Raw genomic sequence first — 15496 nt, 5'->3', positions numbered from 1 at the left:
ATAAATAGAATCAGTCCCAAACGAAATGATTAAAAATAGGCAGAAGAAGGGAAAAGAAGTTCTATGCTAACGCTTGACTGGAAACTAAGCTACTATACAGACCAGTGCTGGTTTTCCAAGAATTTTCCTGTCCATTCTGCATCTATTTTTAGACTGTGGTTTCCTTCCTTAAACAAGATACGTAGCAACATGCCAGTGGGAAAGTGTTGTGAGGTTAGTCCTGTCAGTCAGTACAGAGCACCTGGCCTCTGGGCAGATATCCAGAGAGCTTCTTGCCAAGGAAGTAGCTTGTACAAACTGTGAACTCCGTCCACCTGTTAGGCATTGTTTGCTCATGATTTATGTCTCGCACTACAGACACATTTGCCACAATGAGCTATTTACAGCAGTTTAATAGTAATTCTTGTAATTGGCACTGAATCCACTGGCAAGGAGATGCATGCAGATACACGTATATCTTCTCCCTTGGTCTGCCTTCTCTCCCACTGGAAAGGCTTTCTTTCTTTGTTTGCCTGCAGCCAGCCACACACACCATGCAGCTACGCTCTGCAGCACGGCGCTGTGCTCAGTAGCAGCATTGCCCTGGGCTGCGCTGCCTTTGCATTAGCCAAATGACTCACATCCTTCCCTCAGAAATCAGCTACTGTAATCCTAAAATACTTTGAGGAAAAGAATATTTGAAAATAGTTGTGAGAATGATATCAACCCCATTACTCTTTCACTGCATTTAGTTACACAGTGATGTCAGTGTAAGGAGAGCACTGAGCAGGCCTAATTAGACTTTAGAACTGTCTGTCTCTGGTTGAGACCTTATGTGGGCTGGGAGACACTGAGGCATTATGCCGTGTGCTGGGAAGCCCAGGTGCATTTGGTGTTCAGGTGAAAGGAGCCCTTGGCCGTAACCAAACCTCAGCTAGGGGAGCGTGCCATCCACCAGCTCTGTGCTCTTCACCTGGCAGTTGGAGAGCTCACTGTAACTGAGGCCTGCCACTGACTCTGGGCTCTTTGAAATCCAAACCATAACCTCAGTGTCGCCCTACACCCATGAATTCAGATACTGCTCCATGATTTCAAAAATGGGGTCTTGCCTGAGAGAAATTTAAAAAAAAATCTCTGTTAAACCATCTGTTCAATCTATTTTCTGAAAACTAGCCTGTATCCATTTGCTTCTCTCCTGAGACCTAATCCTGTCCCATGATAAAAACCCTAAAATCAGAACTGATAATTTGGCTGACAATATGTGAAGAGCTCTGCTGCTTAATTAGTTCTGCAATGCTGCTGACAGTAATTACAGCCTCCTTTTGTGTCAATAACTAAGTCAGCAACTCTCAAAAAAGATTCAGGGCCTTATTTGTCTTTTAGTTATGTCACTTCGGCATGCCTGTAATTTCAGTGATAACAGTAGAATTACCCTTAACATGCAGCAGTGTAATTGAAAGGAACATCCAGACGTGTACACCGGGGGTTGGATTTGCAGTCACATTTCTGACTGGGAGCGATTTAGAAAATATGTATCTAAAAATACAAGCACTGGTCAATTTTCCCTAGGAAATAATACTAAACTGATGATTTGCACAGGTGTTCAGAACCTTTGTTAGTTGTTTTGGGGACAAAATTTGCAGTTCTTGACAAATCAACACTAAAGGCTCATTGATGACATTTTAAAGAGTTAGAGTCCTGCTGTTTGAGAAAAAGGAAGCAAAACTGCAATCTAGAGAACTGAATGTGCTCCTGTATTCTCCATTAGATGTGGCCATGTGGATTTGAAGGAGACCTTTGTGGAACTTCCATGAAGTGACGTCTGTGTGCAGTGGTGGTTAATAGAGCGAGGAGGGTGTCAATGGAGTAAACACGGACACACGTCCTGCTGGCTTTGGAGCCCTGAACTGGATTTCAGCTGCGACGTGCTTTACCTGGGAAAAGGGTGAAGGGAGAAGATTCAATTAGGTATAAGGTTATTAACGGAGGGCTAATTTCTGTGACTGAAAATTTAATTTTTAGTGAGTCCTCATTAATATATGACTTTGACTCTTTCAGACGTGCTCTCTCTCCATGCCTTGTTACACGACTGTGCGACAGTTAACAGGGATAATGCGAATGGCGAGATATTTAGGTTAGAAGCGTTATAAAACCCCACATTCCACCAAGGCGGCCTCACGGGCAGGAATTTGCCGCTTTTCTGCAGCACGACGGACTCGGCCCTCAGCCTCAGGCTCCGCCCTCAGCCTCGGCCCCGCCCTTCGCCCCGCCCTCATCTCCGCCCCTCGCCCCGCCCTTGGCTCAGCCTCTCGCTCCAGCCCCTCGCCCAGCCCTTAGCTCCGCCCCTCGCTCCGCCCCATCACGCGCAGCCCTGCGGGCGGGGCCAGGGTCGGGTCGAGTCACGTGACGGTGCCAATATGGCGGCGCCGTGGCGGCGGCGCGGCCGCTGAGGGAGGCGCGTCCCTTCCGGGTGGTGCCGCGGGCCCGAGCGCCCGCTCGGCTCTTGCTCCCGGCCTCGTCATGCAGCCACCGGCTCACGAGCAGGACGCCCGCACTAAGAGCATGTTTGTGTCTCGGGCCCTGGAGAAGATCCTGGCGGAGAAGGAGGCGAAGCGGCCCCCGCACGGGCAGCTGCGGAGAGCCTGCCAGGTGGCGCTGGGTGAGTCGGCCCGGCCCGGCCCGGCCCGCACAGGGCACGCGGGGCGCGGCGGTGGAAGGGGCCCAGCCCTCCGGCACATGTCCCCTCCAGCTCGAGTCCCGGCAGGGTGCGGGAGATCCTCTCGAGACCTTGGAGCGGAGGGAGTTCTCCCTCCAGTACAGGATGTGCAAATATGAGGAGAAAACCCCCAAATACCTGTTTTATTAAGTTCTAGTCTCGGTGTGAAACAGGAGGGACTTGGTCTTGCCACTTCGGTTTTGAGAAAATTAATTGCAGCCTTTGGACTAGGAAACAAGAGTTGTTAAGGCCCTCGACTTACGGAGTCCCAGAGCTTCTCGGGATGTTAAATCTGACCTCTGATCTCCAGGTCGTGTTTGGACTGGCTAAGGACTGTTAGCATTGTGGCCAAGTACACGTAATGCCTGTGATGTTTTCAGAGCTGGCAGCGCTTTTTGTGAAGTTGGTGGGCTGGTCCTGAAATCTGCAAGTACAAGCTTATGTAAAGGTCTCTGTGGTAAAAGTTCTGACAACATATGGTGTGTCACAGAGAGGGAAAAGATAAACTGAGGAGAATAGTAGAGCTCTGCAGCTGGAGTTCTCCATGGTCCTTTCTTAATTTGCAAAAGTGACATTTCTCTTTCAGCTTTGGTTGCTTCCCATCAATAATTTCCTTTGAATTGGACCGTTTAGTGTATCCAAGACAAGAAAAGACAGGTTGGGTATGTAAGGAGGCTGAGCAGGTGCAAGTTCTGTCCCAGGCAGAGTGAGCTTAAAGAAATGCTGTCATTTTTATCATTTTTCCAGCAGTCTTTACTGCCAGAGATCTGTAGGAGCTACCTGTAGTGTAAACACATATGCCCCAGCAGTTAGAGACTGCTTTTCCTAATGAGTTCCTTTTCCTGGTCTCTTCCCCAGCTGCCCCCACGTGCACTGAACCCATTTACGGGGCTGAGAACCTGTTTTGCTGCTATGTAAATATATCTAGAGGCTGAGAGGGGAACTTCCTTGTAAGATGCCTGGTGAAGGCTGGTGCTTGCTGAGGCATTGCAGGCGGTGATTTTGGGAGGAGTGTTGGCACCTGCCACTTGGGTTACGGCTGTGCCTGCGTGTTCTAAGGTGCAGCCTGTGGGAGGGGAGCTAATGCTTCTCGTGGTGGACAGAATAAACCTGCTTTGAAAAGGAGTCCGTGGGCTTTCCTGGACTAAAGCAGAGGTCAGCATAAAGAGATCACCTTATGTTGACCAACTGTTAGGGGCCTGAATGACTGTATGGGAGGGTCTCTGTTACATTTGGTGAACATTACTTGATTGTTTTAGGTTGCTAACAGGAATGGGGTTTCTTTTATTTACATGTGATTTTTTCCCCCCAAACTTTATTCTATTTGATTAATCCTTTTTTTTTCCTTTTCTCGAGTAAAGAAATCAGTTTTATTTCCGCATACTTAATTTTAATTAAGCATATCCTTTGTATTAACTAAGACTGTGACAGTTTCAAAAGTGTCAACTTAATTTTCAAGCTCTGTGCAATAGTAAATATGTGAGGAAATATGTGAGAAGAATGTTACTGGCAGTCTGAAGAATTCAGGCCAAACTTTGTAACCTACAGAAACTGTCAGGAATGAAAGAAGCTTCAATGTTGTGAATAATAATAAAAAGTCCAGTTAACACTGAATAAAAATAATTCTGTTTGAAAGAAATGTAGTTACTTTATGAAAGTGGTCATTGTGTCAGCTGTTGCCTGCTGCACTTTTCTCCAAGTAATACTTCAGATAATCCATTTCTACTTACTAAATCCCTTTTGCTGTGCAGTCTTCTCTACGCAGTGGTGTTTTTATTGGAGCCTTGTGGCATTGTGCCACTTATAAACCAGGCAACACAGGCATGGAGCATGTGTAGCTGATATCTGCTCCTGGGACAAGGGAATCTAAGATGATTTTTTTTTTCCAGATAGGGAGAAATGGGTGTATTCTACAGCTGCCTAATAGAAATGAACCAGTTTTTATGGCTTCTGCTATGGTGTTACTGCAGTAGTGTTCCTATTGCTTACCTATGCTTTACATTTGTTGTTGGGTGAGAGAGAAAGAAGAAGTTTCTAACTGTGGGAATAATGCTCTTGTTTTCTTACATGAGTTCTGTATTAATTTGTACATGTAGCTCCTGAGAATTTAGGTAAATTACTATGGAATGTTGCTGTCTCTCTTGTGTAGGAAATATAGGTATTCTTTATTTCCAATTTTAATCTGCTTTAATTTTTCTAAATTTAAATTCTTACCCTTTTTACCCTGTAATTGGGTCCTTTCACTGGGCTAATACTGATCAGTTTTGGACTACAAAAATACACATGACCTTGTAGAAATCAGAATTAACATAGGTGCAAAAAGGACAGAAACACAAGTGTGGAGGAAAAGGAACAAAACCATTTCACAGTGGTGTTTTTGGGGTTTTTTGCCTCTTTCCATGCCCTCCTTTGAAATACACACTGTTAATGTTAAGTAAGCAGAGTTTGAATAGATTCCTTCATTCAGTCTCTTGCTTCATCAGGAGGTGTAACGGTTGTCTCCTGTAGTTGTAGTGCCAGTAAGCCCCAGGAGAGATTGGGAGAAATTGAGGGTTTTAAACAGAGGAGCTGTTCTGTTCTGCTGTAGAAAACCCTGTTTTAAAGAAAGCTTGTTTTTGACAGACCATTTTATTGTATAAAAATAGGTGCGTAATAAGCATTTTCATTTACATGAAGCTCCACGTACACATGATTCTTAATAAACCTCCTGAAATTATCCTGAAAAATTTGCAGTGGAACACTGACAGTCTGTATCCCAGCAGTTCATAATTGTGCACCTGGGTCACTCACATAAGCTATTACTCCTGCCCTACTGGGGCTGTTTTTAATGACATACTGTGCGGCCATCCCGCTTCTGCAGCCTTCTCTGGTAGCCTGGGCAGCTCCACATACAGATCTTCAGGCTTTGTGAACAACAGAAGTTGTTTAGTTAGCTTGTTAACAGGTTAAAATCTTTTCAGCCCTGCCTTCACTTAGCAATCTGGTTGTGTGTTTAGGAAGTCTCTGTGTATAAATGACAAATGTCCAAAATAAGTTGTGTTTCTTTGTTTGGCCTCTTGTCCAGTGTGTTCAGAGAGCGCTGGGGCAGAGAGCAGACTGCAGCTTCCCTGGCCCTTTTCCGAAGGGCTCCACACAGCCTCGTGTGATCCATACCGGTTGGGCTTTGCATGGAGTCCAAGGCAGGCTGGGCTTGGGCAATGTGGTTGGCTTTACTGTCCTGGGGAGGGAAGGTCTGGCTGCTCCTCCACGTGTTTGTGTTGGCCCCGCTGCCTGCTGCTGGGACCATGGCCCGTGTCCTTGTGCCAGCACAAGCCATTTTTTGCCCAGGGGCTCGCTTGCTTCCACTGACACAAACCCGACTCTAAGGCCACAGAGCAGGCATTGAGCTGCAGGCAGACAACAAATGTCCTCTGGTTTAATATGTAGTTTTCAATACAAGTGAACTGAACCTATCCATCTGCTAGAGAAAGGCAGCTACCCCATGTCGGCTTTATCCTGCTTTTATGGCCAGAAACTCTGGAAGAAATTGCTGCAAGGCCATTCTTGTTCCAGGTCTGTTGCGTGGTAGGAATGCTGCTGGACTTGCATTAGATGGGCAGTGCAGGGGTTGAAGATGTTTCTGACTGAAGGAGGTGCCGTGGGAGAGACAGGGAGCTCTGGTACCTAAAGCTCCAAGTGAAGGGTCAGCATTGTGCTGGCGTGACCAGATGTTGACCAAGATTGGGACTGTGTTCTGAGCTGCAGGAGGGAGCTGAGCTGTGCCCCTTACTCCTGTGACTGGAGAAAAACAGGACAAGTGGCGGGCGGTTTCTGGAAGCTGGCCGTGTCTGGTTAGGGCTTGGCAAGCTGTTCTTGGCAGCAGACTTCAGTTAGGCAACTATTTCTGTTTCACTCACTTGTGATGGTCAGACCACCAAATGAGTACTTCACATGTGGAGGTTTTCAAACTGTTTTGGTGCAATCAGTAGCAGAAGTATGCCTGCAGCTTCCTTTTGTCCTTTCATTTATTCTTTTCTGCCAGTATTATCTATTAAAATACTGTTGTGGTGAAGATGTTTTCATATGGCTTTAGAAAAGCTTTTATTATAATAAAATTGTGGGGAACTTGGTCAGGCCTTGGTTAGATCTTTCTTGTTGCTGTTTATAGACTACTTCTGAGAGTTAAATTGTTGTTGCTCTAATATGGGATATTATTCTTGCATTATTTTTCCAGTGCAAGATCTATGACAACTATCAGTAAAGATGGGCATGATCATGTCTCCTTAAGGCTATAATCTTTATGAATCTTTCAATTCAACATCTTTTTTACATTGCAAAACAATCAGTATGGGGGGAAAATGATCTCCTTGAAGGAAAGAAAAACTTACTGGAAATTTTTGCATTAGAAAAATTTCTTCATTAAGAAAAAGCTCTGTACACCTTAGTTCTACAGGGTGTCTGAAATACAGCATTAATTATGTTTTTGCTGACCCTGGAATCCTGCTGTACTTGGGATGGTAGCTATAGCTAAAATATGCCTTTCTCTGCCAAGACCTGGAGACAGGACTAAGCGTTCCCAAGGTGTAAAGCTACCCAGAAGACTCAGTGTTTTAAGCAGCAGTTCCTGCATGCTATGGGAATGCGCCGTGCCAAGAGCAAGGCACATCAAAACAGGGGCACAGTACATTGGTGGGTCACATACGTTCTCAGTAGCTCTTTGGATTATGTGATGTTAAAGGTGGGGAAGGTAATTAGATCAAAAGGCCTGAATTGAAATTATGCTGAACTGAATTTCTGACAAGTCACCTGGTTGGTAGGCCAGCTGGATCCTGGAATTAAAAACACAGTGGTTTAAAAAGTGATGCTGTGCAAGATTTACATTGTCTGTTTGGGACAGAAAACCTTGGTCATTTCTTATCAACAGCCTCCATTCTGTTGTCTCCTCTCCAGTTGAAGCCTAAAGCATCAGGGGATGGTGGTGCTGGCTTTGGGCTGTCACAGAGCTGCAAAGTTCCTACTGACCCTGAAGCCCCCAGGCCTCAGTGCTTACACCTTTCAATAACTGGTGAAACTGTGACCTCTGAAGCCGAGGTGTTACAGGAATGGACTAGCAAATACTGAAGCGCGAAACTGGATTTAAACATCTTTGCTTTATTACTGTGTTATTGATAATGATAACTAAGGCTTGCATTTTTTTTCTCTCTTCCAGATGAAATAAAAAGTGAGCTGGAAAAGCAAAGGTAAATTATTAATTACTCTAAACAGAAGGGTGTGAAAGGAACAAATGGAGTAATTTTGGGGAAGTGTAAGAGTGTATATACATTATAGCAGTGAGTTTGTGAATACCCAGACCTACCTTTCTGCCAAGAACACGTGGCCTGGCCTGTGTGTTTCACTTACACAATGTTTGTGGCTGTGGGTACTCAAGCCATAACTGCCTATGAATTTCACCAGGAAAAAATTATGAAATTTCTAAAAGGTGCCGTTTTTTTGCTTCCTTTTACTGGACTCAATAGCCTGATAGGAAGCTATAGGGAGCAGTACATACCCTGTGTTTGATAGCATGTGCTCTTTATTACCTAGATCAAGAAGACCAATTTAAATATTGCTGCAATAAAAGTTTTAAAAAAGTTTTCCAGCACTGTGCTATAATTGAAAAAGAGCAAATAGGTCTCCAGATGTGTTTCTGTTTGCTTAGTGTTCTGCTTATGGGCACTGTTTAATCCATTTTGAATAACATGGGTAGATATATCAGTTGTGTAGGAGTTTTCCAATATTTCAGATAGTGGGACAGTGTTGGAGTATAGTGAGGGAAGAGTTAAGCTGAAGAAGATACGAAAAAGATCAGATAGAATATAAATAAATGTAAAATGGGTTTTGTGTGATTTTTAAAGAAAATTGATCTTTGTTTAAGAAAGTATATACAAGAAAGCTGCAGTACATTTGTATGCTGCTGTGCATTATTTAGCTTTAAATTCAGAAAAAGGAGAAAGTGTAGTTTACTGTGATATAGATGCTTAGAAAAATTAATAATTCTTTGTATCTGACCTAGAGAAGGCACTGCTGCTCCACCAAAAGCAAATTTCATTGAAGCAGATAAATATTTCCTTCCATTTGAGCTGGCCTGCCAGTCAAAGTCTCCACGCATCGTCAGTACTTCCCTGGATTGTTTACAGGTAAGTGTTGTGGGTAAGCTTGGTCAGAGTGAGATGGAGAAAGCTGTAGTGACCAGATCTGGCACACAGCTCCCGCAGCGAGGAGCAGCCCTGCCCGGGGTGGCAGCAGGCAGGTGTCCGTGCCCGGGGTGGCAGCAGGCAGGTGTCTGTGCCCGGGGTGGCAGCAGGCAGGTGTCCCTGCCCCGGGGTGGCAGCAGGCAGGTGTCTGTGCCCGGGGTGGCAGCAGGCAGGTGTCCCTGCCCGGGGTGGCAGCAGGCAGGTGTCCCTGCCCGGGGTGGCAGCAGGCAGGTGTCCCTGCCCGGGGTGGCAGCAGGCAGGTGTCTGTGCCCGGGGTGGCAGCAGGCAGGTGTCTGTGCCCGGGGTGGCAGCAGGCAGGTGTCCCTGCCCGGGGTGGCAGCAGGCAGGTGTCTGTGCCCGGGGTGGCAGCAGGCAGGTGTCCCTGCCCCGGGGTGGCAGCAGGCAGGTGTCCCTGCCCCGGGGTGGCAGCAGGCAGGTGTCTGTGCCCGGGGTGGCAGCAGGCAGGTGTCCCTGCCCCGGGGTGGCAGCAGGCAGGTGTCTGTGCCCGGGGTGGCAGCAGGCAGGTGTCTGTGCCCGGGGTGGCAGCAGGCAGGTGTCTGTGCCCGGGGTGGCAGCAGGCAGGTGTCTCTGCCCGGGGTGGCAGCAGGCAGGTGTCTGTGCCCGGGGTGGCAGCAGGCAGGTGTCTGTGCCCGGGGTGGCAGCAGGCAGGTGTCCCTGCCCCGGGGTGGCAGCAGGCAGGTGTCCCTGCCCCGGGGTGGCAGCAGGCAGGTGTCCCTGCCCCGGGGTGGCAGCAGGCAGGTGTCCCTGCCCTGGGGTGGCAGCAGGCAGGTGTCTGTGCCCGGGGTGGCAGCAGGCAGGTGTCTGTGCCCGGGGTGGCAGCAGGCAGGTGTCCCTGCCCCGGGGTGGCAGCAGGCAGGTGTCCCTGCCCCGGGGTGGCAGCAGGCAGGTGTCCCTGCCCGGGGTGGCAGCAGGCAGGTGTCCCTGCCCGGGGTGGCAGCAGGCAGGTGTCTGTGCCCGGGGTGGCAGCAGGCAGGTGTCCCTGCCCCGGGGTGGCAGCAGGCAGGTGTCTGTGCCCGGGGTGGCAGCAGGCAGGTGTCTCTGCCCGGGGTGGCAGCAGGCAGGTGTCTGTGCCCGGGGTGGCAGCAGGCAGGTGTCCCTGCCCCGGGGTGGCAGCAGGCAGGTGTCTGTGCCCGGGGTGGCAGCAGGCAGGTGTCCCTGCCCTGGGGTGGCAGCAGGCAGGTGTCTGTGCCCGGGGTGGCAGCAGGCAGGTGTCTGTGCCCGGGGTGGCAGCAGGCAGGTGTCTGTGCCCGGGGTGGCAGCAGGCAGGTGTCCCTGCCCCGGGGTGGCAGCAGGCAGGTGTCCCTGCCCCGGGGTGGCAGCAGGCAGGTGTCCCTGCCCGGGGTGGCAGCAGGCAGGTGTCCCCTGCCCCGGGGTGGCAGCAGGCAGGTGTCTGTGCCCGGGGTGGCAGCAGGCAGGTGTCCCTGCCCCGGGGTGGCAGCAGGCAGGTGTCCCTGCCCCGGGGTGGCAGCAGGCAGGTGTCTCTGCCCGGGGTGGCAGCAGGCAGGTGTCTCTGCCCGGGGTGGCAGCAGGCAGGTGTCCCTGCCCGGGGTGGCAGCAGGCAGGTGTCTGTGCCCGGGGTGGCAGCAGGCAGGTGTCTGTGCCCGGGGTGGCAGCAGGCAGGTGTCCCTGCCCCGGGGTGGCAGCAGGCAGGTGTCTCTGCCCGGGGTGGCAGCAGGCAGGTGTCTGTGCCCGGGGTGGCAGCAGGCAGGTGTCCCTGCCCCGGGGTGGCAGCAGGCAGGTGTCCCTGCCCCGGGGTGGCAGCAGGCAGGTGTCTGTGCCCGGGGTGGCAGCAGGCAGGTGTCCCTGCCCCGGGGTGGCAGCAGGCAGGTGTCCCTGCCCCGGGGTGGCAGCAGGCAGGTGTCTCTGCCCGGGGTGGCAGCAGGCAGGTGTCTCTGCCCGGGGTGGCAGCAGGCAGGTGTCCCTGCCCGGGGTGGCAGCAGGCAGGTGTCTGTGCCCGGGGTGGCAGCAGGCAGGTGTCTGTGCCCGGGGTGGCAGCAGGCAGGTGTCCCTGCCCCGGGGTGGCAGCAGGCAGGTGTCTCTGCCCGGGGTGGCAGCAGGCAGGTGTCTGTGCCCGGGGTGGCAGCAGGCAGGTGTCCCTGCCCCGGGTCACACTCGGCCGGGCACTGGGCACAGGGAGGAGTGTGGCTGCCCTGCTGTAGCCCCTTTGCTGGGGCTGGCGGATCCTTACACCAGGCAGTAAAGGTGCTTCATCTGTCGTGCTCCACAAGGAGTGTTACCAAGGGGTTTCTTGTGGTGCTGATGTGACAGAGGAAGTCACACTCTGGTGTTAAATTTTTTTTCTCTGGTTATGGTATGAAGAAATGGCCCAAGTTGAAAAAGCTTTTCTGTCGTACTAAAATCTGTTTTGCCCACATATATGAACAGTCAAAGTATTTGCTGGCCAGACTGTAGATAGTGTTAAATTTTTACATTAAAACTCGTTAAGTGAGGTATGCTATCTAAACACACCTTTTTATGCTGTGCTAAACTGTGCTTTTCTTAACAAAATATGGTCATCTAAGCTGCATTCTTTCTATCTAGAAACTCATTGCATATGGGCACATCACTGGCAATGCTCCGGACAGCGGAGCTCCCGGAAAACGGCTGATTGACCGAATAGTGGAAACCATTTGCAATTGCTTTCAGGGTCCTCAAACAGATGAAGGAGTACAACTGCAGATAATTAAGGTATTTTATTCAATCCATTTTGGTGCAACATTCATTTGCTTTTTCTCTCTCTTTCATTTTGTAACTGAAAAAAAAAAGCTAAATATTACTGAGAGCTCATTTGCTCCATTTCTTACATTGTCCTGTGTGTCACTGCTTTCAGGGAGGCTGTCACCAGGGCAGAATTGGTGAGGAAAATGTACTTCCTGTTGGGAAAGCAGAATGTAAAGGAATATTTTAAAAATATATAAACCATCTCTCAGACAAGTTGGTGCTACTCTTAGAGGCTCGCTATGCCTACCTCCATCAGGCCAGGGAATTGCTTTCAGCCCTGATAGCAGGCCCTGGAACTGTGATGCAGTGCCATGGAATGCTGTCCAAGCCTGTCTGCTCCCCTGGCCATTTTGTCAGTGTATTTTCTCAGCAAGGCATAGTACTTTCTGTCAGTAGTGTGTATTCTGGTTCTGAAATCTTCTTGGGCTACTGTAGCTGAGGTTGGAAGTTAGTGAACCTTCTAGTAAACCAACTTGATATTAGTGTAGGCCTGTTGGCTCTTGTGTGGAAATGAAGCTATGGAATTTAGTAAATTTTTTTGGAGGTGGAGTATCTCCCTTGGTGGAAATTTAGTTTTGATAAGACCCTCCAAGAACAGCTCAGGAGAGAGCAGAGATGTGGAAGTCCTTTTGAACTTTATTTGATTTGAAATGTTGTTGCTTGTAAAGCATAAAAAAAATTATATCTGTGTTTTGTAGCAAACCCAGTGATTATTCTGGAAGGATGCATGAGGAGCATTGCTGCCTACTTGCTTAGGTTTCATTTTTACTGTGTTATGGACTTTTCTAGGCTCTTCTCACTGCAGTAACATCTCCATATATAGAAATTCATGAAGGAACAATTCTTCAAACTGTTAGAACCTGCTACAACATCTATCTAGCCAGTAAAAATCTTATTAACCAGACAACTGCCAAAGCTACCCTTACACAGATGTTAAATGTAATTTTTACACGGATGGAAAATCAAGCTGTAAGTAGCTATTACTTTTTCTCATCTCAAATGTTTAGGCTTGAAAATGACTGAAAACTTTTTTACTATTATTGTTTTTAATGAACCTGTCATTGTAGTTGCATATCTGTTGATTCGTCATGTTAGAAAACCTGTCAAATTGTGCAGTGAGGCATACTGACTGAGTTGAAAATAGAAGGTGACGTGCTCTGCTGATAACAAGGTTTTGCACCATAGCTTCTGCCAAATGGCATTGGATAAACAAATGATGCTTTTCAAATAAACTTGAAGTGTATCTTTTTAATCTTATTGGCCAAGTGATTGTAGTTTCACTGTTTCCTGCTAAGACTTGAGTTCACAAAGGAACATTAGTCAACACAGACAGGATTTCCCTCAGTGTATTCTGTGCTTAGATGAACCTTTCCATATGTGTTTTCCAAGTTGCAGGAGTCCAGAGAAGCAGAGCGAACGCAGAAGCCGCAGTCCCCCACAGTGGCGGGGCCGCGGTCCCCACGGCCGGGGCAGCGGCGGCACAGCTCCTGGGCAGGCAGAGCCGGCACCGCCGGCACCGTGCTGGCCAATGGGGAGCCCGGCCAGAGGGAGCCCGGCCCTGAGGAACCCAGCCAGAGGGAGCCCGGCCGCAGGGAGCCTGTCCCTGAGGAACCCGGCCGCGGGGAGCCCGGCCCTGAGGAACCCAGCCACAGGGAGCCCGGCCGCGGGGAGCCTGTCCCTGAGGAGCCCGGCCCTGAGGAACCCAGCCAGAGGGAGCCCGGCCGCGGGGAGCCCGGCCCTGAGGAACCCGGCCGCAGGGAGCCCAGCCCTGAGGAACCCGGCCATGGGGAGCTGCAGCAGGCCCCCACCATGCTGGCAGCAGGTGAGCACAACATGGGGTCTGTTGCTTTCACTCACAGCCAGCTTGTTGGAAAGTGCTCTTTGAGGCCCCTTCAAGGAGCAGTGGTGGGGTGACTGGCTCGCTTGGCTTTCCTCTGTAGACTTCCAGAGTGTGCTGCCATTCTCAGCTTGTGTCTACACTATAACTGCTGCAGAAAGGTTCCTGTTCTCCCTAGAATTCCAGTTAAACCATGTGTACTTTATCTATAGAGTATTGTAATGGAATTTGACTTGAACAGGTTGACAAAGGGGAAGGAAAGGAATTGTTGTGGTATGTGGGATGTGACAGAGCCAGTGGTAAAAATGGTGCATATTATGAAGACCATATCATCAGCACATACTGCATCTTAATTAGAAATGTTTGTAACAATTGATAAATAAAAATGACAAAACAACTGCATTAAAAATATCAGTGCTTTGATTCAAACAGCATAAAGAACATCAATGAGTATTTTTGAATGACTTCTCACAAATTATTTTCAATGAGAGCTGCTGAAAGAAACTGATAAATTTTCATGCTTCTGCCTTTGTCATGTTTTTCCTTTTAGTCCTCTTCCTAAACAAAAATACTAAATTAAAAATTCTCTCTGTGTTTCATTAGAGGAAACGATTGATGGAGGAAAGGAAATGGTTCAAGGCATCTTGGAAGATGTGGTGGATTCAGCTGTGAAAGGTAGTAAAGTCTTCTAAAGTAAAATAGTTGCATATGTATTAATTATAGAAGCATGGAAGTAATTTTTGTTACTAAGTATCTTGACAAGAACACCTACTAAGGCAGCAAGAACAGGTTTTGATTGCATCACAATATTCTTTTGCTGATAGCTGAGAAACTTTCTAGTTTACCAGTGCTACTTCTCTGCCACTCGGTGGAAAAGCTTCACAAAGTCGTGGGATAGAAAACTCTTGCATGATTTTAATCGTCTTTCCATTTTCCCCTTTAGTGGCTGAAGAAAAGCAGGTAACAGAACCTGTCAAGGCTCTGCCTGCATTAGAGACTGTGGATACTCTTCTCTCTGGCTCTAGCACTGAAAATGTACAAACAAATGGGATTCCAGATGATGGGCAGTCTGTTTCCTCCACTGATAATCTGGTAAATAATTGCACTGGATGCCAATATACATCTACAGAAGAAGAAATGTTTTTATTGTGACAACTAATAGAGTGGGATTTGGCAGAAGAAAGGGACAGAAACTCCAATGTATGTACTACTCAGATTCAAAAAGGAAGCAGCAGCTGCAGTTTAAGCATATATTGAAAATACCTGTTCTAAAATTTAATATATTAGTTGTATTTTAATACAGAATGGGGACAGAGACAAAGGGTCAGTCAACATGTGTGAAAAGATCCAGATCCCTTGTAATCCTGTTTAGGTTTAGTTTAAACGGTAGCTGATTCTCAGACGAGCTGTGGAATCTCCTCATTGCTCTGTTTCTTTGTCTCACTGAGGGTCTGTGTTGCGTTTGGTATTTTCAAGGAAACAGATGTATCTGGACATCAAGCTGCTGCCAGATTTTCCCATGTTCTACAGAAGGATGCCTTCCTTGTGTTCAGGTCATTGTGCAAGCTCTCCATGAAACCGCTGGGGGAAGGACCACCAGATCCCAAGTAATGTGACAGGATTTATTATTGTGTCCTCTCCTGGTAGCATTTAGAGACAGTTAAGTTGCTGCTGTATAGTTGAGCAGGTGTTCAAAATCCACTTGTCAGGCCCTTGGTTTAGTTGGCTTGATTAATCTAGGATTGAAATACCTTTAAATTATTAAAAATTCAGTACTTGAGATTTTTGGGTTTTGTATAATAGGCTTATTAATCTTACCAGTTGGAGTGGCCTTGACTATAGTATTTGTGAAGCTTTTGGTGGGAGAGTGGGGAAGTGCTTAAGAAGCACTGAGATGCATTTATTAGGCTAGTCTAAGATGTTAATAATACTGAAAAAATTTCAAATTTGGATGGTAGAAGTTCAAAATTCACTTGGCTGATTTCCATCCTCTTGCGTCCTGCATTTAAA

General features: G+C 48.1%; 1 protein-coding gene across 3 annotated transcripts in view; it reads left to right on the top strand.

Moving 5' to 3' along the window:
* The first annotated feature begins 2433 nt into the window (after positions 1-2433).
* Positions 2434-15496, top strand: part of ARFGEF2 (ADP ribosylation factor guanine nucleotide exchange factor 2) — a 36114-nt gene continuing 23051 nt past the window's right edge. The window contains exons 1-9 of one of the 3 annotated variants that reach the window (XM_036395550.2): positions 2434-2638; positions 7884-7914; positions 8727-8850; positions 11470-11616; positions 12439-12618; positions 13045-13471; positions 14090-14161; positions 14430-14578; positions 14963-15093. In XM_036395550.2, coding sequence (XP_036251443.1) covers positions 2500-2638; positions 7884-7914; positions 8727-8850; positions 11470-11616; positions 12439-12618; positions 13045-13471; positions 14090-14161; positions 14430-14578; positions 14963-15093 — 1400 coding nt within the window. In that variant the 5' untranslated portion in view covers positions 2434-2499. Of the gene's footprint in view, positions 2639-7883; positions 7915-8726; positions 8851-11469; positions 11617-12438; positions 12619-13038; positions 13472-14089; positions 14162-14429; positions 14579-14962; positions 15094-15496 lie in introns of those variants that run through there. The other 2 variants (XM_036395549.2, XM_054516639.1) reach the window with 2 other exon arrangements.

This window comes from Molothrus ater, chromosome 17 (assembly GCF_012460135.2).
Source record: "Molothrus ater isolate BHLD 08-10-18 breed brown headed cowbird chromosome 17, BPBGC_Mater_1.1, whole genome shotgun sequence".
NCBI lineage: Eukaryota > Metazoa > Chordata > Aves > Passeriformes > Icteridae > Molothrus > Molothrus ater.
Note: the sequence above shows the minus strand (reverse complement) of the source record. Positions and strands in the feature narration are given on the sequence as shown.